We start from the raw sequence: 20633 nt of genomic DNA, 5'->3' as shown, positions 1-20633 counted from the left end.
TGGTTAGTTAACATGGTATCAGAGCCAAAGGTCTCGAGTTCAAACCTCCCACATAGCAAAAATCCACATGCGATGGTCGGCCCAAAGTGGGACCACATGTGCCACGTGTTTGCCAAGTGGACCACACGTGCGGGGGAGTGTTAAAGTATAAAGATAAATAACGCCTTTCTCCAACAGCTTAAGCTTTTGGAGAAGTTGGTTAGTTAACATCCTCACTACACATATTCCCCTCATCTCACAATTATTATAAAATACCCCTAATCAATACAAGCAAACTGCAAACTAATTACCCCTACTCTATCAAAGAGGCCCCGCCCCATAAGCTCTAACTAGGGACTTGGTCTATATCAAACTTCCCCTCCCCCCCTTTTAAAAAGAGCTTGTCCTGAAGCTTAACTCCTCTATTGGAGGTGTAGGCTCAAGTCATGGGCAGGCAAGGATACTGTCTTTCACTAACAAGCCAAAGGCAACATAACTACGATGCCGGGGTCAAAGATGTAAGTAGCCAAGGCAAGGCCCTTCACCAACGGCCCATTTGTCTTTGCGAGGAGACATCTCTGTGCAAGGATCCACCACCATCTCAATCTAAATGGCGATGGTTCCTATCTGTCTTCGTAGATGTGTATTTTGCCTATCTGTTTCCATCGATATGTATTTTGCCCATCTACCATAAGCTCAGCTCAATAAACTGGTCCAACTCTACCAAGGCGAAGTCCAAGGTACCTCCTGTTGGTGAAAATCTGTCCACTGCCTCGCCATAATCATCCACTGCGATCCCTGTCTCACGCTCGTCCGGATTAACGGACTCTTCCTGCTCCTCATGAATATCCAAAGAATCATTATATCAATAGGCTCCTCTATTGGTGCCTCAAATGAATCCCTGTTTTTAGTAGACGCCTCAACCTCTCTTCGGCCCTTAACATAAATAGGATCCTCTATATGCTCTGTCAACGCATCCTTAAGTGGGTCCTCACCATCAGTCTCTACATATGTGATATCAACTTCAGATGTAGGAATAGAAGATGCTTGAGCCAGACTTGTTGCTTCTATAACTGACACAAGGTCTTGGCTGATGTGGTTCAGGTAGGAAAGGAACAAGCAAGCAACTCAAGGAAGGATAGTTGAGAAGTTATCGGTGAAAACTCTAGATCAACCGATGACACCAGGATCAACACAGGTTTCCAACAGATCTCAACCAGATCAGATTAAGGATTCACAAACTATTTGAAGTTCAAATAGTAAGGTTGTTGCAGGTTTCAAAAGATTCAATTCTTCTTGACACTGATCCTGGTAGGCTAATAATTGAGAGGCACACGAAAATCAAACTAACAGAAAGGAGAAAAGTTGTAGACGAGTTTTGTCAGATTTTGAACAACGCTTAATGATGAAGCTGATGGAAGTTACAGTAACTTGTTAAAGAAAACAGATCATCTATCTTCAGTCTCTGGATCAGTGAATTAAGGTACTTCAGTGGCTGAGATCTTTGGCTTTAACTAGTTTACAGAGATGAACTGTTGAAGCGAAATGATCAATAGGTTTTGCTATAATTCTAGAAGCTAACCAGTTTCCCAGTGGGGAACTTATTGAGTGGAGTCACTCTTGAATGCAACAGTGGCAGAAAACTTATATTGACTGCAGATCTAGCCAGATCTAAGATCTAGTTGGATCTATAATCTACGAGGTATCCACACGGGAATTTCCAGCTTAGCATTTCTGAGAATAACCTATTCGATATTTGTTAGTTGATTTCCTAAGCTTTACTAGGAGAATTCAAAGAAAGATCAACTAACTACTTCGACCTACTAGTAAAATAGAGTGGGAAAGTAGACCCTTATGGGGAGAGGGTTGGACTAGTAGCCAAATAAGTGTTGAAACTTGTCCTCTTCTTTCTTGTGGTCCCTAGGACACTTGGCATAATGAGAGAGATTATATCCTCCTTGGTTGCCACTTGTAAGTGGTCCCAACGACACTTATCACCCAATCACATGGGTGGTTAGTTACACAAGTGGTCCCCAAGTGGGCTTGTGTCATGCTTGAAGAGTATGTGCCTTTCCTTTGTGGTCCTCTTCTTTGTACAATTCACTTCTTTCCTATTCCATATTATAATAAAATGTCACTACAATTTCCCCTCGATTATTCTCTATAATTACCATAGTAGCCCCTAATTGCTACACTATTATTAACAAAATTACAAGAATGCCCCCGCTATAACAAAAAGTACTATCACTACCTATGCTACCAATACCCAATCACTTTGATCGGGGACATAGTCCACATCAGTTACACAAGGAAATCGATAAAGGGAAACAATATCTTTGCTAAGAACAATTCAAACCAGTGTTTTAAAATGCACATGAGAGTCAAAACATTGCCAAAGTAAATCTAGTCAAGCAGTCGAGTACCCAGTTGATGCACTGATTGACCTGGTCATAACTCGAGAGACTGAAAGAAGTTTTAATTTAATTTGTAGGGCAAAAGATTGACTCGAACAAGAACACGGTCATAGAAATAGAGAGTCGACTGGGCAGTCGAAAATGACCGTGTAGATTTAAAACTATGATCCAAATGGTACACACTTTCACCCTCTTTAAAAGGAGAGTTTTAGTATTTGAATTTTGTGGATTTTCTCTTCCAACAATGGAGAACAGCTTATATATTTTACATCCATGATAGAACATCTCTGTTTATCAGGTTGAACCCGTTTCTATTAAATGCACATGTCATAATATAGTAGTTGTGTTCTTCAATGTGAGCAAAGTGCATTGGCTAAATCATGGTAGAAGTTTAAGTATAAGACAATGGAAGGGTGGCCTATTCAGAAGGCTCAAATTTGGAATTCTATGACAGATAAAATAGTAGAAGACTGGCATAAATTCATCCGTTTCTTACCAAGATATTTAGATTTCAAAATCAGAATCACAGTTTAAGATACAACATGTTTGTGTATTATCATTTTTTTTTCAATTCAAGTACCATATGAAACCTTCAAACACTTCTTGCATTTCCAAGAAAAAACATTTTCTTCTTCAATTAATTGAACTAAAACGAAAATGCTATTAATTTTATGAATTCCTTTGTTTCTCAAAAAGCTTCTGAAATGGATTCTGATGAAATTTGCTACAGAGTATAGGCTATATCCAGCAAAAGTGTAAAACTAGTTCAGAAATGGGTATAATCTTTATAAGTTTCTTTGTTCTTCCATAGCAAGATATCAAGCTTCTCGAAATAGATAAAAATAGTAGTGTCCTTTAACGTCCACCAGCATCCATTTCAGAACTTTTAACATCCACCAACTTTGCACATCAAAATTAGATAAAAATAGACCATAAATTCCATGTCACTTGATTTTTTTCATTTAAAAACATGTTTTTCATAACTGTTTAAGTTTCATAAATGCCCCCTTCAGTGCAATATTCATGTCTTTATTTTCCCCAGATCATTTAGCAGAAAACCTCCAAGGATGTGCCACACACTAAACTCACATCCTCATTGGAACTGCCAATAAGTGAACAGTGATTGATCTCTCAACTATACGCCATATTTTGAAAAAGAGAGTACAATGAAATCACAAAAAAATGGCTGACAATCTCTAGCACAAACAGCTCCAGTTCTGAAAGTAGTAGACCCAGTGAGTCAGTCAAGTTCAATCAATTATATTGACATCTCGAAGTAACAGGAGCAACCCAAACAAGAGGGGCTTATCAACTAGTGGAATTGCCCGGAAGAACCACTTGCAACAATCTAAAAAGGTATTTCGGATACTAAGAAAATTGATGGAATATCTTGGCAATGAAAGACGTTCAAACAAATTATAATGCTGTTCCAAATTAAGAAATCATCATTGAATCCTTTATTCTAATATATCAAAAGAAGTTCATATAAGTGCCATTTAAACGTGACTAGAAAGTGCCTTAAGTATGGTGCTTTGTCTCGCCTTGAGTTCGAACAATCCCTGAAAGGCAATGATGTTGTATTTGCTCTAGTGATTAAACGCAATCAAAAAGTGGTGATGGCGTTTCTAGTGTTTCGGAGTATGCTAAGCCCATCGTGGAAGAGTTTTCAGGTGTATTTCCAAATGGATTGCAATTGGGTTTACCTACGGTGAGATATATAGCATAAAATGGATCTCAATCTCGATGTCTTGTTTCCAGACAAGCAATAATACCAGATGTCGCCTAAAGAAGATGAAGAATGGTGGAGGCAAGTAGAAGATTTGATTGACAAGGAGTATATTGATGAAAGCATCAATTTGTGTGAGTGTGTCGTGCCTACTTTGTTGGTACCGTACCCAAGAAGGACGGTAGTCACAGCACATGAAGGGTGTGCTTTGAAAGCTGAGTCATCAACAAGATCACCATAAAGTACCATTTTCCTTGTGAAGTGCTAGAAAAGTTGATTGATGATGCTTACAATATATGTTGCATGGATTCAGATTCGCATGTTGGGATCCGACACGGATTCGAGGTGTCAGATTCGGCAAACCCCAAAAAGTAAGATCCGTGGATTCGGTAATTTTTATTAAATAAAATAAAAAATTTAAATATATATATATATATATAATATTAGATAAAATTATCTGATGTATCCCTCAGATAGCTTATTTGAGCTACGCTCGGAAATAGGGTAGGTGCCTATGTCGTTTGGGTGATGCTAGGTATTGATTCCATAGGACCTAACATAGATAGGGTCTTCCTAAAAAATAATGTCCACAGGATGACGCTAACCCTTGATTTGTGGAGGTTTAAACGGGACAGATATAAAATGGTCCATTTTGTGCCTCTACAAAGCGAATGGTTAGGATGATTGTATCTATTTTTTAGGAACACCCTATCCATGTTAGGTCCTATGGAATTGTAAAGACCCGGCCCCACACGGGCCTAAAAGGTTAATAACCTTAATTAAATCTGGACCGGAGATCCCCAGACAAAAAATCACAGTGTATTTTCATTTTTTTTAGTATAACCAATTTTTGGGACATCAAATCTTGTCCGTTCGACATGATTTTGGTCCCAGTAGATGGGTATTTTCGAATACCTATCTAACGGGCCCAAATGAATTGGCTTATTCGAAAAAAGCCTTGTTCTTTGGATCTATCTTGTGTCTAGTACTGCATGGTTCTACTACGCAAGAACTCCGAATCATTCTCTTGAAGCTCCAAGATTCAGTGATTCGGACGTGATTTGAGCAAGTTATAACCCTTTTTCTGCCAGGGTTAGGCATAGTTACGAGTTTTGTCTTATTAGGCAACTTTTGGGTTTTATTTTTATTTAAAAACTTTAGTTTACTTGTTAAATTTGATAAGTACACCCATAGAGAGTTTAATAAAGATGGACTCTTGCTAATTGTAGAAGACTTGGATTAAGAAACTAACCTTTAACATTAAATCTAATTGGGAAACCCACTTTAAGCACAAAACTCATTAGCTATTAAAAACCCAAAACATGGGATTTTGCAACCGTACTTGTGCACGTCAAAAAAACCGAGACAGGGAGAGAGAAAGAAGAGAGAAAAAAGAAGAAAAGAAAAGGAAAAGGAGAATAGGGATTGATCTTAGTGCCTAAAATCTTTCTCTATGTGTTTTTGCTTGTGATTTATGGTGTTTGATTTTTTATTTCGTTAAATCTCTTTCGAATTAGGGTTCAAAGCTGTTTTTCCTTCAAATCAAGATTTTCTTATGATCTTTATATGTAAAAGATGATTTTCTTGGAACACAATTCATGCGCATGATCCATAGTGTGTGTGTGTGTGTGTGTATATATATATATATATATGATTTTTTTTATAAAAATCAAATCATGTGTGTCCTATATTAAGCCATAGCTGTTTTCCCATAAAATCAGCATGCCTATAATGAGTATCGTGTAGTAAAGATGTTCTTTTAAAATCAGATTTATATATATATATATATATATATATATATATATATATATATATATACTTATGATATTTTTTTTGAAAATTGACAATTTCATTGATACTATGAAAATTACATTGGGGACCAGGGGTCCCTACTTGCATTACTATATACATATGATATAAATATAATAGAAGCTTTGGTTTTCCACAAATTTCTTCATTCGCATGCTATATATATATATATATATATATATATATATATATATACTAAAGAATTGTTTCCTACATATATCAAAGTATGTAGGAAACAATGGAAGAAAATGAGGAAAGACCGAAAATAACATGAGTAGAAACAGTGAGGAAAGAACAGAACCTTGGATAGGATAGAATGGAAGAAAATGATCCACGTAGAAGAACCCAACTAGAACCAGGATTAGAGCCGGGTAGATCCTCTTCGTGAATTTTTTCTAAAAGATTCATTTAGCCGACCCCAAATAGCTTGGGACAAAGGCTTTGTTGAGTTGGGTTAAGTATATATCAAAGTGTGTGTGTGACTTGAATATGAAATAGCAACTGTTTTTCTTCCAAACAGTGTGATTTATTTGATGTAAAAATCATGTCCTTCAAAAATCAGCCTGTAGGAGATATGCTTGATAAATCATATAATTATTTTTCTTTCGAAGAAAGACCTATTGTTTGTATAAATTGTTCGTACTTGTCTTTTTGTTAAAAACGACCCCAGACATGATCTTTGCCCAAGTACATATATACATACAAACATATATATACATATATATATATATATATATGATACAAATAATTTAGAATCTGATCAGTATATGAATTACGCATAGGTATTAATACCCATGAGTGTATCTTTTAGATGTATGACACGGAAATCTTTGGGAATAGAATTTAAAGAACAAAACCTAAAAAGTTATGACTCTCCAACTATCCTAGGGTCGAGTTAAAGTATAATTTAACGGGAAACTTATTGTGCGTATATGATTTTTGTTTCAGATTTGGTAGCACATTTGACTCTGACATTAAGGATTTCTCACTCTCTCACATCACAAATAATAGGTAGGTGACGATACTCTAAACTCACACTCTTGGACAATGATTAATTTAATCGTATGCAATGAAGATTCTTAGTGGTTCATGATAATGACTTGTATACATAACTGTTGTTAAATGATATATATTTTCCTCTCATGTTTTTCCATATTAGTAGCATGCAATCAATTTAATAATGATGCTATGCCCATAAATAATGAGATGTTCACAAATGATGGAATGCTATGATTCCTTGTTAAAGGAAAATACTTTGAAAGCAAGAAAATTGTTAATGAATATCTTAAGGATATTGGAAATGTATGACATACCAGAAAAACTGATAATGACTTGTATACATAATTGTTGTTAAATGATATATATTTTCCTCTCATGTTTTTCCATATTAGTAGCATGCAATCAATTTAATAATGATGCTATGCCCATAAATAATGAGATGTTCACAAATGATGGAATGCTATGATTCCTTGTTAAAGGAAAATACTTTGAAAGCAAGAAAATTGTTAATGAATATCTTAAGGATATTGGAAATGTATGACATACCAGAAAAACTGGTAATAAATAAATGAAATAAATGGCATTGAGAAATATGATTTGGTGGATTGGGCGGAGGTATGAGTCGTCCAGGAATAATGAAATTCCGTACCGGCCTTGGGTTTTAGCGCACCCCCTTCGCGGTAAATGCATCCTCTTAGACCATGATGTCAGGAGCCGAAGTGGCTATTAAGCACGTCGTAAAAAGTCCCTCATGCCCACTACCTGTAGACGAGGGTAGTGGAACGTATTAGGGGCGGGACAGTAAGCTAAGGGAGCTTGATTGTCTTGGATGAGTCGTCTCATGCATCACAAATAATAATAACAAACATAAGTTTCTTACTTGTAAAACGTTGTTTGCCTTGCTGGAATAATTGTTTCACATTGTTTAAATGCCATAGCATGATCCCTGTTAATGTTTCAGGCTTTCATTAGAGATAATTGTTGTTACGTGCACACCTAATGAATTCAGTTGTATGCTTTAAATTCAAAAGTTGTTTAAGTGTGTATGTTTATTACTGAATGAATCTATATAGTTCTTTGAACTAACACCAAAAATTCCCCACAGGTTTTGCTACAATTGATGACATTGAGATAAATGCTAATGAGGAAATCGAGAATTAAAAGGGGTGTGCAAGAGCGAAGATAGAGTAATTGGTGTGGCCGTGTGGCCTTGGCGGCTTTTCATCTTATTCTTAGTTTGTTTTTATTTTTGGTTATTATGTCAAATCCTCTTGTTAGACTCTTTAGTAAGCTTTTAATTGAGTTTTTTTTAAGAAAAAAAAATTGATGTCTTTTGTTAACGGTCCGGGTTTAGAGTTGGATGACTCAAACAAGATGGGTTGATGCCCTATTTCTAGTCGCTAGCTCAAATAAGCTATCTGAGGGATACCTCAGATATAAAAATAAAATAAGCTATCTGATGGATGATTTGGGGACTTCTTTTTATCAGGTTTTGCATATCGATGTTAATCTTTTAAGAGTTGAAGTAAACAAAACTGATTTATTTCTAGGGTTTCACGGGTACCCTCTTACCATTCTTCCTCCTCTCTCTCTCTCTCTTGTCAAGTGCAAAAAAGGATTGTTCTTCGGGTGACCGTTTTCTTCCACTAGGAACTGAAAGCTAGCTTATGTAGTCACTACTTTGACAGTAAGCTTCCCCATACACAAATACAGCACAAGAACTCAAGGAGAAAAGTCAAATTAATAGGGAATTTGTGAGTTAAACTAAGGTACAGACAGTAACTTTTTGGATACTATGAATAGTTCCATGTATGGAAATTCTTCAGGGTATACGGATTTTGGTTTTGTCGCTGAAGAATTTGAAGTTTTTCACTAAGCCAGACATATAACAATTTGACACACCCATAGAAATTGTTTTTGACCTCTTGGGAAGCAATAAGTTCCAGTCCCAAGAAGGTCTCTGCTAACATGGTGGGGATTGGATTCCTTCCTTCATTGATCTGATCTACTACTCCCAGTAGGGTCATAGATGCAACATGGGAGTTTCTGCGAAGAACGTGTCGTGCGAAGACCATAAAGATTAAAGCACTACGTCGACAATTTTGAAAACGGGAATTGGTAGGATCGACGTTTTTAGAAAAAAGCTTAATCAGGTCTTGAACTTTCACGCACGTATCCGTTAGACACGGCAGAGCATCCACAGTTTCATTTTTGAATAGTTTACAAAAGAGGTCACCAATAGCCAATCAACCTCAGTCCATTGATGAATGGCGCAATTGGTTACAGCATGTAGATGGGAACCAGTTTTGTTGGGTGAGTCATTCATGCTTCCAAGTTTTCACTAGCACCCACCCGCATACATTTGTTTACCTCATGGGTACTGAGAAATCTTCCTTTTATGCACCCATGCGATTTCTCCATCAGATTACGGGAATTCCATGTCCTCCTGGAACCATAGTCCCTCCTCTTTGCGAAAACCTCACTCCTGATCTCATTAGATCTATTGTGGCTGCTTGGGGAAACAAAAATATAGGGAGAAGATTTTCCTTGGTATCTAAAATCCGTAGTGGAGAAATATTGGAAGAGCCCGCAAGCAGGAGAGCTCGAATTGAAGGACCTTGAGAATCTATATCATTTTGTTATCTTGATTTCTGTATTTCTTATTATTGTCAGTTTGCTTATCCGGTTGTAATTAGAGATTACTATTTTCGTCAATTGTAATCACAATTTGAATTTCATTAAATGAAAGTGGGTTTCTGTTTCTCTTATCACTATTTGATCGGAATATTTTATCTCATTTATCATTCGTTTTAATCTAGTGTTTATACTTCCATTTCCAGGATTCTTGACTGAGCAACCATTGCTCCAAAGAAAATTACCTTTCCAAAACCAACCTGGTCCCGTCAGTCTTCTGATTTCAGGCTGAGTAGACAATCTTTGTCGCCTGTTTCATTTACTTCTCCAGCGTTATCTGTGTCTCATTTTCAAGAAATACGCTCACCCATCCAACCCACCTCGGTCTCAATGGCAGATCCCACTGATCCTATGATAGCTATCCAGAAGATGTTAATAGGCCTTACTCGTGACATGGCGAGTATGAAGGAAGAAATGACTCACATGAAGACCCAGATTAGTGATAAGGCTTCTACTTCAAGAGGAGGACCAACGTTTCATCAACCTCCTCGTGTTGCAACTCTAGAGTTGAATAGACTCACTATCTCGCCATTAGAAGTTGACATGGATGATGAACAATACGCTGAAGATTACTGTATCCCTAGGATCAATAAGGAGAAAGAAATGTATGAGAAATTTGAGAGAGAAATGTCTAAGAAGTTTGGGAAATTAGCTCAAGAGATGGAACACATGAAAGTTCAAGGCCCGAAGAAATTTGATGTCTCTGAGTTGATGATGGGACCAGATAACTTCAAAGTCCCAGATTACGATAAGTATGACGGGACAGGATGTCCTCGGAACCATATAAGGTGGTTTATCATCCTCTCACAACAATATGGCCTGAATCATGAGCAGATGGCCCAGCTATTTCCTATTTCTCTGGTAGAGATAGCAAAGAAATGGTTCCTAAGACTGAAACCGGATGAGGTCAGAACCATGGAAGACATCTCTGACCAACTTATTGAGCAATTTTCAATGGAAGAAGGGATAGAGGTTACAAAGAGAGACCTCAAGCAGTTGAAGCAAGGTCCTCAAGAGACCTTTACCTCATTTATCAGGCGCTGGAGGCGCAAATCTGCCCAGTTAAATCAGAGGTTATCGGAAAAGGATAAGATAAAGTTGGTGGTCAAGAGTTTGTCCACTCAATATTTCCATTTCATGGCGCCCCAGCATTATCCTAATTTCGATCATTTGATTCAGACGGGAACACAAACTGAGGATGCCATCGGCAAAGGTCTAAGGGCTAGACCATCGTCATCCGAAGTCAGAGAGGGCAAGCGGCCAATGGTTATACAGAAAGAGGTGAATAGTGTGAACTATGTCAGACCAGTGGCAAGAGCAGTAACTGAGGTGTCAAGACCGGCAGAGAGGCAGGCACCTAAGCAATTTGATCCGCTTCCTTATTCCTACCCTATTATTTTGAAAAAATTGATTAGGGATAAGAAGATAAAGCTTCCTGATATCAGACCCGTACGAGATCCATTGCCTAAGTATTGGAGATTAGACCAATACTGCGAATATCATCGAAATTCAGGTCATCTGACAGAAAGATGCCTGGCTCTGAAATATGCTATTCAGAAAATGATAGATAATAAAGATTTGGAAGTGGAGAGGCCAAGTACTACTCAAAACCCCCTCCCAAATCATCGTGCTATTCCTCCGCCTGTCACCAATGCTATTTTTGTCAATGAACCTCTTCTTGACCCGTCAACTCTCATTTGTGCTATAACATCCGATAAACCCTATGTGCTGAGGTTGGATGATGAGGAGATCGAAGAATTGATGAGGGAAAAGCCTTATGTCCTTTCCCTGGCTGATGGTGATTTTGCAGAGTCTTCTTCTCGATCTTATATACTTCATTGTGAAGATGTTAAAGAAGAGCAGATGAACAAAAAACCATATGTTTTAAGAATCGAGGATGATGATTTGTTGTTCCTCGATGACCAGTGTGATGAACTTCAACACGTCACAAGGGGTGGTCGTGTATTCAAGCCTCCAGAGTTGAGTGCAGAGAATCCAGCAGAAATAGCAAGGGCTGCAGGAAATCAGAGGCTGAATAAGCCCATTGTGGAGGAGGAGGATGATAATTTGTTGAAACAGTTAAAGAAAACCCAAGCCAATATTTCCATATGGGGTCTGCTCATGTCTTCTTCCAAACACAGGAAAGTAATACTCAAGGAGTTAAATGCTGCACAAGTATCTGTTGATGTTACACCTGATGAGTTGGTGAGCCTGGTCACTCCGGCCAGAACATCTAAGGTTTTGTCTTTCACAGATGAAGACCTTCCTCCCGAGGGTAGAGACCATACTAAATCTCTCAAAATCACTTTAATTTGCAATAAGAAGAAAATTCCAGAGGTATTAGTAGACAATGGGTCTGCTCTGAATGTTTGCCCATTGAGCACAGCAACTACCCTTGGATTCGGGCCAGAGAATTTTGTCCCCTCTGAGCAAGGCATTCTAGCATACGATGGAACCCGTCGTGATGTCATCGGGACTTTGGTCACCGAAATCCAAATAGGGGGTGAGGAATTTGAAATAGAATTCCAAGTCCTCGATATCAAGGCATCTTTCTTGTTGCTACTTGGTCGCCCATGGTTGCACAGGGTTGGGGTCATACCATCCACGCTGCATCAAAAGTTGAAGTTTGTTCGTAATAACAGGGTGGTCACTGTGAAAGGCGACCCTGATTTGGAAATAGGTCAAATTTCCCAAGAGTTGGTTGTTCACAAAACAGACGATATAAGCTTAACCGGCTTTTCACTGGAGGTGACTGCTATCACTATGGAGGAGGCGATGAATGAAGAGATCTTCTTCCTAAGTAGTACCAATTCCAAAGTTGTCAAGATAATTCGCAAACAAGGATATATGCCAGGGGCCGGGTTGGGCAAATATCATCAAGGGATGATTGAGTTCCCAATGCTCAAGACCTTCAATGGCCTGTTCGGGCTAGGATACGAACCCACCAAGAAAGAGATCATAGAGATGAAGCGTTATATGCTGAAGTGGGCCGAGTGTCGTCGCCGTGGCTTAGACTTGCCTATGGGACCTCTGAATTTGACAATGAATGGTCATTTTTGCAAGGAGGGAGCAGATGTTCCATTCTGCGGTTTCGCTGAGGCTTGGGTTGATGAGTCGACTGGGCAAAGGTTGCCAGGGTTTGAAATTTTCTTTGACCTCGAGCTACCAAAAAATGAGTTAGTAAGTGTACAGATCGCAGAGATAGAGTCAGAGACAGATTGGGCTGACTATATGGTGCCAGAATTTATGAACTCACTTTTTGAGGACGGGTCACAGATTGTAGCTGTTATTGACAAGAGCACAATAATTCTGAATCCGACACATCTTATCACCCCGGCAGAGGGACCTTTGACTAACTGGACCTCTCAGGCCCTACCTCAGGTTACCTTTCAGTATAGTCATACTTCTCTAAAAGAGTCAGTTGTGTCTAAGTATGAGTCTGTTTCCAAGTTAGATACAAAGTCTGTCATTTCTAACTCTTCTTTTGATGCAGGTACTGTAGAGGTCAAGTCAACCCTTGGAGTCGGTGGTGTGTCTCCTGCTAGTGAGGTCGAGTTTGAAGATATTTCTACTGATGTACTTGATGTTTCTCATGTACATATTTCTGAGTATGTTGACACTGATGTCAACATGTCTATTTCTAAGTTTGTAAATACAATTCCAGAGTCTGTAAAGCCTGATGTGGGCTATTCATCATCTGATGTATTCAATTCAACTTTCAATGAAATAAAAGACTCTTCATTGTACTTTCCTGTTTCTATTTCTTCTACTGAATCTGCTTTAAAATCTGATAATAATAATAATCAAGACTCCCCCTCTGATGAGGATGCTGACGAACCTCCCCCTGAAATCAAACATCTGATTCAACAGGAGGGGAGTCGCCGAGCAAAACCACTCGAAGAGGAAGTTGAAACCGTTAATATAGGTGATGAAACTTTGATTCGGGAAATAAAGATTGGCAAAACTTTATCTCCTGAAGAGCGCGAAGAATTAATCGCCTTACTTAAAGAGTTCAAGGAGGTTTTCGCTTGGTCTTACGATGACATGCCGGGATTGAATGAGGAGATTGTTCAGCATCGATTACCTTTAATCCCTGGCATCAAGCCGAAGAAGCAGAAACTCCGAAAACTCAAGACAGAATGGGAGTTGAAAGTTTATGAAGAAGTCAAGAAACTTCTAGAGGTGAAATTCATTCAAGTGGTCGAATACCCTGAATGGCTCGCTAATGTAGTACCAGTGCCCAAAAAGGATGGGAAGGTTCGAATGTGTGTTGATTTTCGGGACCTGAACAAAGCAAGTCCAAAAGATGATTTCCCGTTGCCAAACATTGATCTCTTGGTAGATAATACTGCTGGACATGCTCTGTTATCCTTTATGGATGGGTTCTCGGGATATAACCAGATCAAGATGGCACCTGAGGACATGATGAAAACAGCATTCATTACTCAGTGGGGTACATACTGCTACAGAGTAATGCCGTTTGGTTTAAAGAATGCTGGTGGTAAGTACCAGAGGGCTGCAACTACTCTTCTTCATGATATGATTCACAAAGAAGTCGAAGTCTATGTAGATGACATGATCGTTAAAGCAAAGACTAGACCAGAGCATACAGTTGCCTTGAGAAAATTCTTTGAAAGAATCAGGAAATATCAGCTTCGCCTGAATCCAAACAAGTGTGTATTTGGAGTTACATCAGGAAAACTCCTTGGATTTATGGTCAGTGAAAGGGGAATTGAGGTGGATCCTCAAAAGATCAAGGCAATCAAGGAAATGGAACCACCTAAGACAGAAAAGCAGATCAGAGGTTTTCTTGGGAAAATTCAATACTTGAGAAGGTTCATATCTCATTTAACTATGACATGTGAACCAATTTTCAAGCTTTTAAAGAAGAATTCCTCAAAGAAGTGGAATGATGAATGTCAGGAAGCGTTTGAAAAAGTTAAGCAATGTTTATCTTTGCCTCCTGTCTTATCACCCGTCATTCAGGGCCAACCCTTGTTGATGTATTTGTCGATTACAAACACTGCAATGGGTTGTATGCTTGCTCAGAAAGATCCAGAGTCTAAGCGGGAAAAGCCTATCTATTATATCAGTAAGAAGATGCTGGAATATGAGATAAAGTACTCCGTTTTGGAGAAAACTTGTCTAGCATTGGTTTGGGCTACTCAAAGGCTTAGACACTATCTGTTGTCAAACAAGGTTCTTTTACTTTCACGGATGGATCCGTTGAAGTACTTGTTTGAGAAACCCGCCCTTACTGGAAGAACCGCAAGGTGGTTGTTATTGTTATCTGAGTTTGACATCATTCATGTCACTCAGAAGTCCATCAAAGGAAGGGTTATAGCTGAGCAGCTGGCTGATTCTCCTACAGAGGAGAATGTTTTCCTGAAAACTGAGTTTCCTGATGAAGAGATAATGGATATTGAAGAAGAAACTCCAAGTACCAAATGGTTGATGTATTTTGACGGAGCAGTCAATAACCAAGGTCGAGGAGTGGGTGCAATGTTGATATCTCCAAAGAAAGAGTATATCCCTATATCCATTAAGTTACAGTTTGAATGCACGAACAACATGGCAGAATATGAAGCTTGTATAGCAGGACTCGAGGCAGCTTTAGCTCTTCAAGTTCAAGACATAGATGTGTTTGGGGACTCAATGCTCATTATTTGTCAAACTAACGGGCAATGGAAAACTCGGGAGGATAAATTGATCCCTTATAACGCATATTTGGAATCTCTGGTTAAAAAATTCAAGAATATCACTTTTACTCACTTGTCTAGAACCAGAAACCATTTTGCTGATGCTTTGGCAACTTTGGCTTCGATGCTAGACATCTCTGCAACTATGGAGGTTCAGCCGTTAGCTGTCAGATTGCAGTGGACTCCTGCGCATGTGAATGCGATAGAAATATTGGCGAGATGTCCGGATGGGAAACCATGGTATACGGATATCAAGAACTTCATTTCTGGCAAAGGTCATCCTCCTGAAGCTTCAAGCAAAGAGAGGAAAACTCTTCAGAGACTAGCTACCAATTTCATCATTTGTGGTGAAGAGCTGTATAGGCGATCTTTTGACGGAATTCAACTTTTATGTGTTGATGAAGACAAAGCTGTGGAGCTTATTGAGCAGACTCATGAGGGAGTTTGTGGACCGCATATGAATGGCAAGATGTTATCTAGAAAGATTTTAAGACTTGGATTTTATTGGCCCACAATGGAAACAAATTGCTTTGCCTTTGTGAAGAAATGTCATAAGTGCCAAGTTTATGCGAATCTCATTCATGTTCCTCCGTCGGAGTTACATTCTTTGACTTCACCATGGCCATTTTCAGTATGGGGGATTGATATCATTGGAAAAGTTTATCCGAGGTCTTCAAGAGGGCATGAGTACATTCTGGTCGCAATTGACTATTTTACGAAATGGATTGAAGCCGCTTCGTATGCTTCCATCACTTCGAACACAGTTGCGAAGTTTATCCTCACCAACATTATTTGCAGATATGGAGTACCTCACGAGTTGATTTCAGATAATGGGTCGCAATTCAAGAAAGAGGTGTTACACCTATGTGAAGAATTCAAGATAAGACATCACAAGTCATCTCCTTACAGACCTCAAACAAATGGTGCTGTAGAGGCAGCGAACAAAAATATCAAAGTCATTATCAGTAAGATGACTGAGACATATAAAGATTGGTCGAATAAGCTGCCACATGCTTTGTGGGCTTATCGGACATCGATCAGGTCTTCAACAGGTGTAACTCCGTATTCTTTAGTGTACGGAATGGAAGCAGTCCTCCCTGTTGAGTTGAGAATCCCATCCTTAAGAGTGATGGTGGAAGCTGACTTGCCGGAGTCTGAATGGGCAAAAGCCAGATACCATGAGCTGCAAATGATAGACGAAAAGAGGCTGAGAGCCTTGTATCACATCCAAGGGTATCAAAGAAGAATCGAAAGAGCCTTTAACAAGAAGGTCAAGGTTCGAGATTTGAAGCCTGGAGATATTGTTTTAAAGTCCTATAGGGCACCGGTATTTGATCCTCGAGGGAAATTCAGGCCAAATTGGTCTGGTCCTTACATCGTTGATGAAGTCCTGCCTGGAAAAGCCGTAAGACTCCTCGATGAAAGTGGAGAAAAATTAAATGAACCTACAAACCTGGATCAATTAAAGAAGTATTACGCTTGAGTACACCAGAAAGCCATCTTTGATCGATTTGAGCTTTGAGCCAACAACCTATATGTTTAAAACCATTTGCAAACCCTTTGGGCCAATAAAAAAAAATAATAATATTCCATTTCTTTGACAAACTCAAACCAAGGGCATCTTTTATGACTTGCGTCATAAAAGATATTGAACCTGAACTACGTTATGACCTGATCCCTTTTAAGGGTACGTAGGTAGCCTGATTAATTCAGGTTCGGTCATATCTTTCGTAACATTTTGAAAATAATAATTCTTGAAACCCAAATGAGCGAACTACGCAAACCCGATTCCCATTTCTTCAGGGATACGTAGGCAGTCTGGAGGGTCCAGATTCGGTTTAAAATACATGCAATCGAACCAAAGTTTATCCTGCTTGAACCTAAGTCTACCTTAAAGTCTTTCTGGTGTATTTTAGGCCCAGGTTTGTAGAGAAACAGAAAGAAAGAAAAATGATGGAGTCTTAGACCCACTAGACTGAAAACCCGCAAGGGCAGTCTAGGCAAAAGTTAAGGTCATTCACCCGCTAAGCTGACAACCCGAAAGGGCGGCTTAGGCAAAAATCAGGGTGCTGAGCCTGCGGGATGGAAAATCTGCAAGGGCAAACAGTCCATGCAAAATATAAGGTATACGGTCCGCCAAATCGAAAACCTAGAAAGGCGATTTGGTCATGGCAGTGACTTCATGCGGAGAGGACGGAGCTTCAAAGAGCCAGCTAGAATTTCATTTTTCTTTGGCATCACTCCAATGTTTGAGTAAGCGCCAGCAAAGCTTTCTCTGGTATTCTTTGAGTTAAGGAGGTTGAAACTAAGCAATCTAAAGGGATAATAACCATGACAGAAATACCAAAAAAAAAGGAATGAAACACCTTTAAACATGGTAACCAAAAGAATCTAAGAGTGGTAGACTTTTACCATCTTAAAATATTTTATCAGGCTAAGAAGCAGATTCGGTCTCTCTTAGTGTTCGTGTCTTGTGTTTTTGTCAAAGTCCTCGTTTGTCGCTTGTCAAAGTCTTTATTTTGTAGAGTCGAGCTCATGTTTTGAGGTCTTGTTTAGTCAATGTCCTCCCAAAGCCGGGGTGGTAAAATGGAGGGAAAGAAGAGAATCCGTGCCTCTTGTTTATAATGCAAAGCAGAGCAAAGTTCAGAACGTGGCAAGCTCTTGAAACCATTTGAAGTATCAGATGCTGGGAGAGATGAAGAGAATTTCTGAGTAGAACCAATTTCTTGTACATGAGAAAATTTTGTAAACCCATGTGTTCTTGAGAAAAACTGTGTAACCTCAAGAGTTCGTTAATGAAAGCTTTCTGCTTATCCTTTTGATCCCTCTATTATTGCTCTCCGATGAATTTTGTCATGGAAGTAATCATACTAGGGGCATCTTTTATGACTTATGTCATAAAAGATGTCAATCAAACAATGATATTTGAGATAGCAATTCTCATCAAACAGAGAATAGAGGAACTTGAATACACTCTTCTGGTTCAAGCTCTTCAATCAAATTGTTTTCTTTCTGAGTCAAGTTTTTAGAAAATCTTTACTCCCAGCGGAGTCTAGAATTCACTTCTGCAATTTTCAAATTCCAGCAGATTTCTTTTCAATTATTTTTAAGGGTCAATACCCGAAGATTTCTTCCTCCTTGCTTGAGTTTTGTCTTCAGCGAAGATCATGCATTTTCAATCATTCTCAGGTAGGAATGATTTATTTATCTGATGAAATCGATCAAAGTTGATCATTTCTTCAATCATTTCAATGAATTTTATTTTCGCCATTAGCTCTGTGATTTGGAGTTTGGCATTTTTCTTTTATCATCTTATAAATGTTTGCCATTGGCTCTGTGATTTGGAGTATGGTATTTTTCTTTCATCATTTTGTAAAAAAATGTTTTCGCCAATGGCTCTGTAATTTGAAGATTGGTCTTTTCTTTCACCATTTGAAAGATTTAAAAATTATTTTCGCCAATGGCTCCTTAATTTGGAGTTTGGTCTTTTCTTTTACCATTTGAAAGATTTAAAAAAAATAATAAAAATAAAAAATATATTCCTGCCAATGGCTCCGTGATTTGGAGTTTGATCCTTTTCCCTCGCCATTTGAGAAAGTTTCAAAAGAAATCGCCAATGGCTCTGTGTTTTGGAGTTTAGCATTTTCTCTCATCATTTGAAAATGATTTCTTCTTAAAGGAATTTCCAGTGAAGCAGCTCCGAATGTTTGGAGTCTGGGCTTTTCTTTAATCATGAAGAGTTTTTAGAAGTAAGAAACTACCAGTGAAATTGAGCTCCGTGTGTTTGGAGTCTGGTCTTTTCTTCTTCGCCTGTGACATTTAGCAGTGAAATGCCAAATTTTGGCCTGTCTAATTGTCACTTCGCAATGTACCGCTACCTACTGAGATTGGGAGTCAGGTATATCTGCGTGGATTTATATGGAACCCTTTTCGCAGGACCATATCAATCTTGGATGATCCGCTACCTTGAAAGAGAGGAATCAGGATCATCTGGATGGCTAAACAGATGGATTTTCAGCAATGGTCTGTGTAGTTATCGCCCTTTTGTTTTGAGCTAGTTTTGACGACTGACCAAGCAGTATTTGGTCTGATCGTTTAGACTTGTTCATCCCTTTTAATGATATCATTTTTGGCAATTGACTGAGCAATATTTAGTCTGATTGTCCGCAAAAACCCTTATTCATCGATACAATTGTGTGTTTGAAGTACAATTTTATTCTTTAAGTGTTTCATTTCATATTTAGTTAAAGTTTTGGTTTCCAATATAAAAAAAAAAGAGAGTGTTTTGTGCTTGTTTGTTTTCAAAAAGGTCTTTGTTGATCGATATAGTCTGTTGAGTTCAAGTATTAGAGAGAGGATATCTCATTTTAGATGTCAAGAGTTGGTGAGAGACTATCTCCCAATGTTTGTAAATTTTGAGCTTTATTACAAAGTCATTTTGCTGTTTTATCTTTGTGAATACCATTTTAAAACAAAAACCCAAAAATTTGCTTTACTTTTTGTTATTTTGGGTCGTTCAAAATGTGTTATCTGTTCGGCTTTGGCATTCGTGTGACAAACACACTCTACCAAAGAGGGGCATCTGTAGACACCCCATTTTGACCGAACCCCCTCTTGCACTTGATTTGATTAAAACCCAAGAAAATATATGATCTGGTGACCCAAATTCGTCCCTAGGGCGGATTAGGACCCCAAGAATCTCTCTGCAAAATTTCAAAAATTTCTGATGAAAAATTGCACTACGAACAAGGCAAGTTTGTGCAGATATCAAAAATGAGGGGTGCATTATCCGGTCAGATTCGCGCGTTTGTGCGCTCATCAAAATAGGGTGCCAATATCAAAATTCCAAAAAAAAAAAAAACTATAAAATGTGAATCTAACCCTCATTTTCCAGATCGAGAATTTTTTTGTTGCAAACTTAGAGAGAGAAAGAGTGAGAGAATAAGAGAGAGAAAACGGATCTAGGTTTTTCCAAACCCTAACCCTAACCCCCATCTTCCGATCGTCTTCTCCGGTGAGTAGATCGGAATTCTGACCTCATTTTCTTTCTCTCTTGCTTTGCTTCGTTTCAAATCTGTTTTCTCTTTATTTCTTTTCATCCTTCTATCAATCAAAGCGTCCAAATAGCAGATCTGAGCCAAAACTCTAACTCATTTTCCCCTAAATCTTAACTCTGATTATCTTCTTCTTCTCCGGCCGAACTCATTTCTTTTTAATTAGAAGTCTGTTGTCTATTTCCGGTAGATCTAGGTTTCTTGATTTTAGATCCTCTTGCTTTAAACTTGCACCTTTAAACCCTAGATATGTTTCACC

General features: G+C 38.5%; 1 protein-coding gene across 1 annotated transcript; it reads left to right on the top strand.

Moving 5' to 3' along the window:
* The first annotated feature begins 9951 nt into the window (after positions 1-9951).
* On the top strand, positions 9952-17985 carry LOC143850515 (uncharacterized). The gene is made up of 8 exons (XM_077359758.1): positions 9952-10616; positions 10659-13018; positions 13115-13323; positions 14941-15263; positions 15402-15732; positions 15953-16007; positions 16412-16538; positions 17832-17985. Exons 1-8 carry the CDS (start codon positions 9952-9954, stop codon positions 17983-17985), a joined length of 4224 nt encoding a protein of 1407 aa, XP_077215873.1.
* The last annotated feature ends 2648 nt before the right edge of the window (positions 17986-20633 follow it).

Source organism: Tasmannia lanceolata, unplaced genomic scaffold, assembly GCF_043159265.1.
Source record: "Tasmannia lanceolata isolate RefF3 unplaced genomic scaffold, GAP_Taslan_0.1 ptg000018l, whole genome shotgun sequence".
Classification (NCBI taxonomy): domain Eukaryota; kingdom Viridiplantae; phylum Streptophyta; class Magnoliopsida; order Canellales; family Winteraceae; genus Tasmannia; species Tasmannia lanceolata.
Note: the sequence above shows the minus strand (reverse complement) of the source record. Positions and strands in the feature narration are given on the sequence as shown.